This window comes from Rutidosis leptorrhynchoides, chromosome 11 (genome assembly GCF_046630445.1).
Source record: "Rutidosis leptorrhynchoides isolate AG116_Rl617_1_P2 chromosome 11, CSIRO_AGI_Rlap_v1, whole genome shotgun sequence".
NCBI classification, from domain to species: Eukaryota; Viridiplantae; Streptophyta; class Magnoliopsida; order Asterales; family Asteraceae; genus Rutidosis; species Rutidosis leptorrhynchoides.
In genome coordinates this window covers 106563423-106576393 of record NC_092343.1, presented here as the reverse complement: position 1 = coordinate 106576393, position 12971 = coordinate 106563423, and the positions used below count along the sequence as shown (strand labels likewise).

The 12971-nt window shown below is 36.3% G+C and overlaps 1 protein-coding gene across 1 annotated transcript; it reads right to left on the bottom strand.

The window, feature by feature from the left end:
* Positions 1-2901: 2901 nt before the first annotated feature.
* On the bottom strand, positions 2902-5076 carry LOC139874846 (uncharacterized). Its single transcript, XM_071862240.1, has one exon. It carries the CDS (start codon positions 5074-5076, stop codon positions 2902-2904), a length of 2175 nt encoding a protein of 724 aa, XP_071718341.1.
* Between the last annotated feature and the right edge of the window lie 7895 nt (positions 5077-12971).

Genomic DNA, 12971 nt, shown 5'->3' with positions numbered 1-12971 from the left:
ATAAAAAGGGATCAATGAACTCACAGTTTAATATTGATATACAATATTGCAGGAAAGCACGTAGACGCATTGGAGATAATAAGCACGAGGTTTGATTCACAAAAATACCCCCGAATATTACCCATAACCTCCTTGGCAATAACCCATATTTTCCTTAGCTCTAGCTTTCTCGGAAACTCGTTTTGAAAAATTACTTGGACAGCACTCCGTCGTAATATTTTATGTACATTATTATTTTTGTATCGCAAAAATAATAACACTAATAATAAAAATAATAAGATTAATAATAATCTTATTAATAATAATAATAATAATAATAATAATAATAATAATAATAATAATAATAATAATAATAATAATAATAATAATAATAATAATAATAAAATAAATAAATACGGAGTAAAAATAATATATATGTGTGTGTGATTTATCTGGCCAAAACTCGAGAATTTATAGCACTTGGCCTGAAATTTTGCCTCATGCGATCGCATGGATTTTGGGCATGATGGCCATGCGATCGCATGGCCTCAATTTCCAGCTCAGAATCATTTGTCCATTTGTTTGTCGACATGATAAAATATTAATATAATATATATAATTTAAATAATTAATTATATATTATATTAAATTCACGTGCATAGTTGACTTGTAATTTTTGTTCCGATAAGTCGTACGTCATCACTCGACTTATGTCCCGGTTCCAGTTTTTCGAATGTCCTTTCGTACCTTTAGAAAACTTGCATTTTACGTTTCGTGTCACGTACCTTTGTCAAAATATAGTCTTAAATTATCCATAAACTATACCACTCATAGTATATCTTAAACTTTCAAATGTTTTGATCATTTACTTCTATAAATCATCGTCTCGCTATTTGTTAATATATATATAATATATACATTTTCTTTTTGAAATAGTGTTACTGTAGCAAAGTTACTGTAGCAAAGTCATTTTTTTACTGTAGCAATTCACTGTAGCAAAGTCAATTTCACTGTAGCAAATAGTGATTTTTGAAAACACTGTAGCATTTTGGGTACTGTAGCAATTTGAAAATACTGTAGCAAATTAGTATTTTACTTGTTCATCTTAAACGTTTTAGTTAACTTATCTAAATATCAATCGAATCAATAATCGAATGTTACTATCGTTTACTAAATAACTTGAAATCATATATATTCAAATAGATATATAAACCAATAAGTTTAATGTACGGTATCATGCAATTAAAACTTTGTTACGTTTTCAAGTTATAGTATATATATGTATCTGTTTACATATAATGGTTCACGAATCGTTGAGAACAACCGAAGGGTAATTGAATAGTTCAAAATTTTGAGATTCAACTTCATAGGCTTTGCTTATCGTGTCGAAGTCATTAATCATTTAAGATTAAGTTTAAATTTAGTCGAAATTTCCGGGTCATCACAATTTACAGAGGGGAAAATGACCCATGTCTTAAGCGCCGTTTTAGATGTCGTTGTCTTAAGCGTTTTTAAAAAGTGTCCGTTTCGAACGTAGTTAGTTTCGTTTTGTTCAAAAAAAAATTCGATTGTAACGGTGCTGTTGGAAAAATTTAACTTGCGGCGAACAGAAAGATAAGTGTTGTCGTTGTGTTAAGCGTTTTTTAAAAAGTGTATGTTTCGCGTATAGTTAGTCTCGTTGGGTTCGTGAGACTTTTTCGAGTTGAACGGTAGTCTCGGAAACATTTAACTCGCACCGAGCGAGAAGATAGGGCCCGTTATAAATTCGGGGGAATTAGTTTATTTTATTTTAATAAAATTCTATGTTTACACTTTCTACCCCTGAAAAAGTGTAAACTTGAGGGGTTGTTGTGTAAATTGAGCCGAAGTTGAGAGACCTATTGTAGTGTGAATGCAAACGCAAAACTACAACCGGAAATAACTAAAACTACACATTTGACCATGGGGCCCATTATAAATTCGGGGGAATTAGTTTATTTTATTTTAATAAAATTCTATGTTTACACTTTCTACCCCTGAAAAAATGTAAACTTAAGGGGTTGTTGTGTAAATTGAGCCGAAGTTGAGGGACCTATTGTAGTGTGAATGCAAATGCAAAACTACAACGGGAAATAACTAAAACTACACATTTGACCATGTGTTTTAGTATAAAAAAAAAAGAGTTAATAATAATTAATAATTAATATTATTATATCGTTTCAGGGAGACTCTATATAGTTTAAGTTACATATTTTTACGCACCATGTAAGATTATCTAATATTAAGGATGTATATGTATATTATTCGAGTGGACTTCGAACTCAATTTATGTTCAGCTCGTTTAAAAATCAGAAAGTTATTTATTTTGATCATTGATCATCGCGTTTAGAATGTGAATGCTTAATTATTAGGATTTTCAGTCATAAAAAACTACTCTCTCCGTTTCATAATAAGTGTTCAGTTTTGACTTTTCAAAGTCTTCTTTTCAACTTTAAATTCGAATATCTTTATTTTTTTATATAATAGTTGATGAAACTCATATCAATAGAATGTACAGTTAGAACTTAAAACACAATCCAATCATATAATTATTTTCAAAACTTATATAATACAAATAAATATAATTAAAGTCAAGATTGAAAAATAAATACTTTAAAAAGTCAAAACATTACATGTATTATTGGACGGAGGGAGTAATTAATACTCACGTAGTCTTTAGCTAGTTAAATATATAAATCGCGTATGAAAATGAAAACATTTTACCTTAAGTCGACTATAAAAGTATAAATACCACATACACAAAAACTCCATGAAAGAATACATAGAAGTTTATTTCCTAGACACAAACGCTTATAACTAAAGCTTACAGACTCTCTAAATAGTTAAAACGCAATCGAAACACACTCTTTAACCCGTCTTACGAATGTTGATCACACTCGAAACTCACTTACCAACAATGAGTTTAGCTCTTGCTTGACCTTCGTTAATTTGGAACTGATCCCCCAAACCAAAATGAGTCATCAACAACCAAACTATCGTAATCAGCTCACCACCTCTACTCACTTGTGCCGCTTGAGTACTAGCTCGCGAATGGCTTGCAGCATAACACAACAACTCAACCCAAACCTTACTTATAATCAACCATTTATCCAATTTCGAATCTTGATTCTCTATCTTCATCAACTCCTTCGCCAAAATGCACCCATCGAATAACAACGACTTGCTCTGATCACCTTTTACCGTCACCGGCTCCACTTCAGTTGATACTTTAAGAATTTCGTTACAAGCAATTTGTTTCAACTCGAACTCTCCATCTTTAAAAAACCTTTTCGCCTCAGCACAAGTATCACGAAACCGTATTTGTCCTATACCCGCTACCGCTGACATCATACTCGGTTGCATTATAAGAAGATACAACATGTAATCCGACAACAATTTCGCCATCTCCCGATTATCATTCTTTGAATCGTTCTTCTTGTACCGATCACCATTTAATTCAGAGTTGTAGCATAATTCGGTTGCAATGTGCCATAAAATAAGACTTTGATCAAAATCAACATCGTTAACGTATTTTAATAAACTACTCCAACCTTCTTCTACTCGAAGCGCCCAATCGCCTCGTGCGGAACTTATTTCTTTCGCCGTTTCCAAGTCATCAGCGAGTTCAGATTTCGATTTTAGCTCGTCGAAAATAAAATCTCTAAGCATTACCGTAAACTTTTCGTCCTTCACGTAAAAAATCCCATCGAGAAACCAACTAATCCCCAACTTGTCATAAACGAATTGCCATAATTCGGGACGAGGGTACAAACAGTACCAAATTAGGTTATAAGTTGAAACCGTTTCAGACCATCGTCGTTTGAATAACGGTTTAGGATATTGGGGCTCGATCCTATTTTGTCGCCCAACGTCATCTTTTGTATCCCAAAACCTGGTTTGCGTCATCAGGGTGAGAAAAAACGTGACCATTTTGGTCTTAACAGACTTGTCCAGCTCAGCATCGGGCGATTTTCGAAGTGAAATAATAGTCCAGTCGGAAAACAAAAGCATGATTAAAGCAGACATATCTAAAACGAATGCACCGAATAACAAACCATACGTAATAGTGACGTCAGCTTCACTATAATTCGATTTTCCTTTAAATACGAATAACACGATAGCTGAACAAATAGTGGCCAATGAGAAGAATCGGCTAACTGATCCAACGCTACCGTACACAACCGGGAGTTTAGTGAACAGAACTTCATATATGAAATTCAACTCAACTTCGATTACTTTAAACGCGTCTTTTGCGGTCCGATTTAGAAAAAAATCGCGGCTCATGTTTCGATCGCGCCTACTGAAGATCATATCAACAATTAGTCCTTTGAATTTTTCAAAGAATTGGTACCCGTACTGAACCACTTCTAGTTCAGTTAGATTCCCTTTTTTAGCTTTGTTTGCTGACTTGGCGGCTCGATCCGGCTCCGGAACCATTTGGATTCGGGTCGGTAACCGTGCTTCTTTTTTGGAAATGTACTCGTCCATAAGTTTAGCGTAATTCAAGCCTGGGTCAGCTTCCGTCAACATTGAATCTTTGAATCGTTCTGCGCTCGCGAGATAAAGCGAGCGCGTTCGCTCAGCGTATTTTATAATTCCGGTCATGAACATCAACATTGTTGGAATCCAAAGACGATTTTGTGGGAGCGATTGTACGAAAACGTACACAGCAGCTATACATTGGAAAACAAGACCGAGGAAATGGCGAAGCCAGAGCTCGTTGTCTTCTAATGCGAAAGCGGTTATGGTGTCGGGCCCACCGAGATGGACTAAAAGAAATGGGGCCCAAAAGGCGAGTAGGTCTTCGTTTTCGACTGCTGTTCTATCTTTTTTGCCCGACCCGGTAGTTGGGTTGCCTTGGCTGCTTGAGATAAGCCCAACTGCAAAATTAGCGGCCCAATCGGCTAGTAAATATGCAGACCATAGTGGCATTACGATCCAGTAGCTTTTTGTTCGTTTACGCAAAGGAGCGATGAAGATTAGAAAGGTTTGTAAGCAAAGACTTAAGATGATGAAGCCTCTGAGGTCCCATGTGTCCCATAACTGTTTCCATTTTGGAGGGATTGGGATTTCAACCATCACTCTCCCCATTTTTGCTTTCTGAAATCAAAAAATGTTGATTGAGTCATGATAATTTTTAGAAAATTTTCATGTCGTTTAGGGCCGGATGAGTGTAGAGCAACTCGGTTAGCGGCCACCAGCCACTGACGATTTAATTTTTTACTGCATTTATATGTTAAAAGTTTGACTTCTTAAGCTATTACTTTTTTTTTTTTACGGTATTGCCAATGTAGTCTGTAGTTTTTTTACAATGTACAATTTAAGTTGTATAGAACCTCACTAAATATATTGATTCTATATTCGCGAGTGGGTATTGCCCCATAGATATGTGGGACAACTACAAAAATTTTGATGTTTTTTAACGTTTTACCCCAAAGGGCATCTTTTTGCAATTTTAATAACGTTTTGCAGTTAGATTCTTGCATATTTTGCTGTATAGTGAACTAAACAAATTCAAGCACAATCAATGATGAATGAGTAACATAAGCATAACTTTGAGCATACTAATATTTTAAGCATGAAGTCAACATTCTGATACATATATGAATAAATTAATGCAAGTCCATTATATGAAGAGCTAAAAAAGCACAAGTACATATAATTCTTTTAAAATAGAAATGACTCAGAGTTTATATGTTGAGTATTACTCATGTTTTTGACATTTATTAGATACTTATGCAAGCTAGCATAACTCTGAGCTCTATGACACACTGAAAGGAAAAGTAGCACCAGATAACAAGCAATGTCAATACTTAAATAGATACTAATACTATACTAATATTTTCAAATAATAATGAAGATAAATTTTTTTTAATACAAATAGCTAGTAATATAAAAATAGATAGTACAATATATCTAAACATGAAAATGTTTCAAATTGGAACTTATTTCTAGCTCCTTGCTAGAGGGCAGCTTGTTTGTTAATAAAATTTCTGACTTTCCAAAAATAAAACATTATGGAAAAGAGGATGAAATTGATGTAAACACTGCATCTAACCTTAGCTAGATTTTGCTAAAATTTAAACTATTCAGTATAATGAGAATGAGTCAATAATATTAATTTCTCGGAACAGTATAGAAAATTTGACAGTAGTAAGAGATTCTAAAAATGGAAGTTTGACTGTACCTGAAAATGAATAAGGCACAGTTTTTGGACTTCTACAATGATTTGCAGATACCAAAGAAAGCAAGAGTCCAAATTTGAAGTAAACAAAATCCTTAAACACTTATATATAGAGTAAGGGTACAACTGATCAGGTGGGGTAATAAGGATAAACCAACAAAAGTAATATACTACGTAGTTTCTACTAAAGGGTAAACATAGAATTTTATTTTCAGTACACAAAAGCTTCAAACACTATATATGAAATAATTAAAAAGGTATAACTGATCAAGTGGGGTAGGAGGGGCGTTTGGTTCAAAGTGGGTAATGGGAATGACAATAGAAAGTAAAAGGGAATACTAACCAATTCAATGATCATTCCCTAGTAATACATACATATGTCCTGTTCAAAAAAAAAAAAAAATAAAAAAATAATACATACATATGTCATGTATGCTGCTTGATTCATGCAATCAATCATAACGATCGCAAGTCAATGACAAATTGGGTCGAGTCAAGCTGAAGGGTCTAAATTACCCAACTCGAATCCAACATAATTTATAGACAGGTTGGAGGGTCGAAAGTACTTAACCCCGACAAAACTCTTAACATCGGTTGGTGTGTCTGCTCCACGCTAACGGGTTGAGTTTACGTTTTTTAACCCAAAAGAATTAAAAGGGTTAACGGGTACATGGAAGGAATAAAGATAAGAAAACTAGTCAAGCATGTTGGTGATGATGATTATGGTGATTCCTTGAAGTTGCAAGATGAACACCACTTGAATCCTAGTTTGAATCCCTGAGTAATGATGATTATGGTGTGTTGTTGTGTGATTAGGGTTGATCTCTGCACTAAAAACTGATGGAAAAAGTGTATCTTTCGTAACCCTAATGCTCCCTTTATATAGGGGTGATAAAACTTGCTCCCAAAGCTAAAACACAAAATTCCCGGCATCAGCATTTTTGCATGGGCGTAATTTACGCCACCCTGGCGTAAATTACGCTAGTGTTACCAAAGTGGGCGTCTTTTTACGCCAAAACTTGAATATTTTTCTGATTTTGATATGAGATGTGGCATAATTTATGCCCACATAGCGTAAATTACGCCAGTGTTATTTTCCTGATTCTCATTTTTGACTTCTCCAATCTTGTACGCAATTCGTCTTCAAATGCAGTTTTCTACATCGTTTCGCACCAATATCTTTTCTCACCTGTAAAACATAAAACCACATCAAAGTATCTCATTTTTCAGTTAAATATGGTTACTTTTACCTTGTTAAGCATAAACGACCGTGTCAAATAATGACCTATCACTTACATGATTATCCGCTCCAATTCGTCACCTAAAGACTCCTAAATGATCACCCTCGAAGAAAAACGCTCTCTTTGTTGAAACATCAACCAAACCCGAACAACCGTCGAACGCGTTCTATCCGACACCCTTTGACAACCAATCACCCTTAGTGACAAGATGCTCAAATTAGCCCGCATTCTCCATAGATCACGGAATATTGACAGACACCATTGGTCATCCCGTTTCCAAACCCCGCATGCATCAAACTTCCCCGATAACTCCATCTATTGACTTTCAACCCGATGCATCTTCTTCGTTATTCAACCCGAGAGAAAAACACCCTCCTGAGCTTCCATAACAAACCCACATCTCTTAATACATAACTCGTATCGCTCGAATTCCGAGACAAAACCATCTCTCGCTCGCGTCATCAAACCCGAAAACATTCATCCTGAAAACTGCCCAAATTCGAAAAATTGTATCTCAAGATTCAACGGTCAGATCACCCTCAAATTTTTACCACATGTAGATAAGTAAGTTTACTATCAACACACAAAATATCAAGTCGATCCAACGGTTAACGAATCTTCTAAGAATTTTGTACTACAGCAACTCTTGGAACTCCGAATTTGAAAGCACGGGATCGCGAAGAATGAGAACTCGGATCTGACACTCGGATCTCCCTAAAAACCTCTCCGTAACAAACCCATCGACCCGACCTTGACTCCGTAACCCTTCTCGAAAAAAAATCACCATCATGATGCAATCAGCGTCCCGATTACAAAATAACTTCCATGAAACGATACCCGAATCTTGTTTGATCAACTCTCCCAGATACATAGACATATCCATGAGTTCAACACGACCAACTAAGTCATATAGTCTCGATACATGTTGCAAAAAAAAATCCCTCAGGCCGTCGTTTGATCTAACCTTGATGAAAAAATCGAATCATCAACCATATCGAAGAAACTTGCTTTCAAATTCTCCATCGCTCTCAAACTCGAAACCTTGAGCTCATGATACCACTTGTTAGAATTTAGGACCCAAAAAAGAAAGGTGATTTATACTAATCACCACACCCACGAATAACAAACGAATAAGTAAAGCATAACGATAAATAAAAGCATAAAACGACACGAGTTTTAACGTGGTTATACCCCAACTCCAAAACACGGAGAAGGGTTTACTCCGCGGGCGCAAACCAGAGATTTTTCACTATAAATTTTGTGAACACATTGTATGAGTTACATAGGGTGTTTATATAGGAAAATCTAAACAAGCAAATAACATAACGAGCAAGAAAACACGATTCTGGAAGTTTCCTCCCGTCAGAACCATTTTTGCAACCGTAATGAATTTTTGGTGGTCGCGAGTTTTGTTTTCTTAGCAAAGATGTGATTCTTGCGACCATAACTCTAAACTCGCCGTCACCAGTTTCACAGATTCAGCAAACCTTGTTTAATTCGAACTTCGCACTCCAACACACTCATACACATTTAACTCTTCTATTCATTATTTTCTTAGCAGCAATCAGAAAACCCCAACAAACTTCTTCATCGACTCTTCATCAAGGTACCTAGTAAGAACAAATTCACCATCTTGAAATCTACCACCTTTTCGAACTTTCCGCTTTTACGTTGACCTCTTCATAGCTATGAATTTCACGAATCCCATCTTCTCACGCAAGCACGCTCCCACTGTACGAGTAAGAATTAAATTGTGGCTACCAGAGAAGAAACTTGGTTCGTACCATCAGTCAGTCACAAATTACTTTGCCATTGGAGAGTACACTAAGAATTTGGAGCCCTAGTGTTATCTGGAAGCAACACACTAATCTTGAGAACATTAGAGAACAATATCGCATAACCATCTCCACAACTCCACTAGTCGTCTAACTCCCACTAGTTCGATAACTTACTTCAGTTACCAAATTCACACTGAGTTTCCGGCAGCTTCAACAATCCTATGAAGCTCAAGTTCTCAGCATATCCAAGCATCTTGAAATATCCAACCAATGATTTGGTCATCCCATTTCAAAATCCACAAGTATCCAACTTTAGCGATAACACCTACTCGCGACTTTCAAACCGATGTGGCTCGTTAATTACATCACCGTCCAAATCTGAGTTAAAACACCCTACCGAGCTCCCATAACAAACCACCATCTTCGAAAAACCTGCTCGTATCGCCCGAAGTTTCACAAGACGGATCGTCTCGCACTAGCGTCGTCAAACCCGAAAACTCCATCCTTAAACGGCACAAATCGAAAACTGATATCCGAAAATCCAACCGTTCGATCATCACTAGAGTTTTACCACACTTATATATGTTTGTGTATCACATCCGGTCCAAGTCTCAGATCGATCCAATGGTAGACGAACCGACAATGATTTTTCTGCCACAACTGAACATTCAAATCTTAAATGATTTTTTCCTGAACAACAGCAACTTCAAAAAATCATATCTCCAACTTGAACAGTCTGATCGCTACCAATTTTTGATATGTTTTAGACCTATATGTCTATGTAAGACCCTGATTTCTTTTCAGCTAAAACGCGCTGCGCGGCGCGCAAAACGTGCTGACAGCAAGCTTTGTGATTTTAATTTTTTAAGAGGGGTATTTGTGTCTTTTCACTTGGGGACGGATTTGTGGCCATAATATCATATTTGGATCCAGTTTTGGATCATTTTCACATCCACATAATCCTCTCATCTTTCTAAAGTGAGAAAGCTCCATTTTTAGAGATATAAAGCTTGGATTGGAGAAGAAGTTTTGGAATCTCTTCAAGGTGCAAGAGTTAATGTTGTTCATCTCCCTTCTAGCTACGTTTTGATGGTGATGGTAAGTTCTAACTCCGATTTTCATTGTTTGATTCTTGTTTTGGTTAGGGTTTATGTTGGTGATGAGTTATAAAACCCATTTCTTATGAAATTTGGGGGTTTTGGGGCAAGCTTGTGATTAAGAACCCTAATATTGTGGGTTTATGGTTTAATAATGAATTTAGGTGTATTTGTCTTGGATTTAAATGAATTACTAGATTGGATGAGTATTGGTGAATTTGATGTTCATAAGAACAAGTTTGAAGTCATGCACACAAGGTGTCTGATGAAATGCCTTAAAGAGGTGAAGTTGTTGTGGATGTCTAGGTTTATGATCTAAAGTCAACCTTTGATAGTGTTGTTAATCAATTGGTGGTATGTTGGTGATTTGGGTGTGTTAAATAGTTTGATTTTGGTCAAAACTGGATGTTGACTTTATTTGGTGTCAAACTGAGAATTTGGTCAAGTTTTGTGAAATGGATACTTGATTACTTGATTAAATTGGTTAATCAGTGTATTAGGGCCATTTTCACTTGTGTTAGTAATTATTGGTTAGTTTGGGCATTTTTGGGACTTATGTCAAAATGGGTCAATATTGTACTTGTTAGGGTTTTTGGTGTAAATGGCTTTTGGAATAATTACTACCTAAGTAGTAATTTAGTGTTAAGACCTAAGTTGGTCTAATTGGTATCAAGTATAATTTGGGTTAAGTTATACTTGTTTGAATGGGTCAGAATTACCACTCGTAGTGGTAATTGGTGAAGTCCACTTTAGGTGTCTAAATAGGCGGTGTGTGGAGGTAAGTATAAACCCTTAGTTAAGGGCGTTGGCGTCAAATTCTCTTGTGGAGAATGTATGTTGATTGTTTGTATACCTATATACGTATTATAGGTAAAAGGCTTACTCGGTTGCATTGGTGGAGACTTCGTGCATGGTTTGTAATGCTCGAGTACACGAGGTGTGAAATAATTATATATGTATCTATATGATGTATTTATTTGTGTAGCGTGAAATGTGAAGTGTTGAGGTACTAAGACACCACGTTTCACGTGACGAGTGAAGTGTCGAAGTGTTAAGACACCACTCCGGAATGTTTGACGGGTGAAGCATCGAGGTTTAAGATGCCACTCGGGACTGAAGTATCGAGGTGTTAAGATTCCACCCGGAAGTGAAGTGTCGAGGTGTTAAGACACCACTCCGGAAAATATATTGACGGGTGAAGCATCTAGGTGTTAAGATGCCACCCAGGGTGAAGTATCGAGGTGTTAAGATGCCACCCGGGGGTTAGTGATACGCGGTGTTAAGTACACTAATGGATGTTGTGAACTTCGATGGTCTTTCGCGGGCACCATTTCCTTGTACGATTGGTTAACCATGGTTATGTGTTGTAGTGTAGCATATTATATTGTGCAAATTATATGCTATTGTGTTTGTGCTAGCTTGTTTTATTGGAGATTTTAGCATTATACTTTGCGATGGTATGCTAATTATATTGCTAGCGTGTATGGGGTAATTGTGTAAGTGATTGCAAGTAAGTATATTATATATGTATATGTATAATCATTGCATTCACTAAGCTTTTTGCTTACCCCTCTCGTTGTTTACCTTTTTATTGGTATCGTTGATACAGAGTTTACCTAGTTGCTAGACTAGGGTTGATAGACGTTGCTTTAACTTGGAGGATTAGCTTTTGGATATTTGAACGCGGATTGGGGGTTTGGTGGTCCCCGAGATTATGCTCTTGGTATCGGGTTGGGTTATAGAGTCCTAACTCGTCTAAAGTATGTTTGGGTCGAAATTACACTGTTTGGATATACGAGTTGTTAAAACCTTTTTGTAAACTCAAATATATCAAAAGTTTCACCTGGAAGTTTTAATGAGAAAGGTGTCACCTGAAAGTTCACCTGAAAGTGTCACCTGGAAGTTTAGTATCACCTGGAAGTTTAGTGTCACCTGGAAGTTTACCTGAAAGTTATTTTAAAAAAAAGTGCTTCGTTTTTGATAAACGGTTTTGGGGTCGTTACAGTCTAGGACCTACAATAAACATTTCAAGATGATCCACCGGTTACAAAACTGTTACATATTTTCTACTACAACAGCTCCCGAACCTCCGAATTTTGATAGCCCATTCCTTTGTACGGGATAGCGAGGAATGAGAACTTAGATTCGATCACCCAGATCTCCCAAAAATCTACCTGCAACGAAATCCATCAATCTGACCCACGACTACATAAACTTTGCGATGAAATCACCATCATAATGTAACCTACGCTCCCAAATACATCATAACTCATTAGAATCGTTACCCGAATCCTTTTCTGATCAACTCTCCCTAGATACATAGACATACCCCTTGAGTACAATGCACCACAATCAACTAAGTCACCTAGTCTCGATACATGCTACATAACAAATCCCAAGCCTGTTGTTTAATAACCCGATGATTGTCGAATCATCAACATATCGAAAACCCTGCTTTCAATTCCCCATCGTGCCCGCTTTTCAAACCTTGAAGATCTTATACCACTTGTTAGGAATTGAGACCCAACAAGACAAGTGAGTTACACCAATCACTAACCCACAAATGATAAACAAATTAGCTAAAGCATAAAACGATGAAAGTATAGATAAACGATACAATGATTTAACGTGGTTATATCCCAAATTCAATTACTGAGAAGGGTTAACTCCACAT

What these genes read in the sequence shown, in the direction of transcription:
- LOC139874846 (XM_071862240.1), bottom strand. Translation starts at nt 5,076, where the DNA reads ATGGTTGAAATCCCAATCCCTCCAAAATGGAAACAGTTATGGGACACA.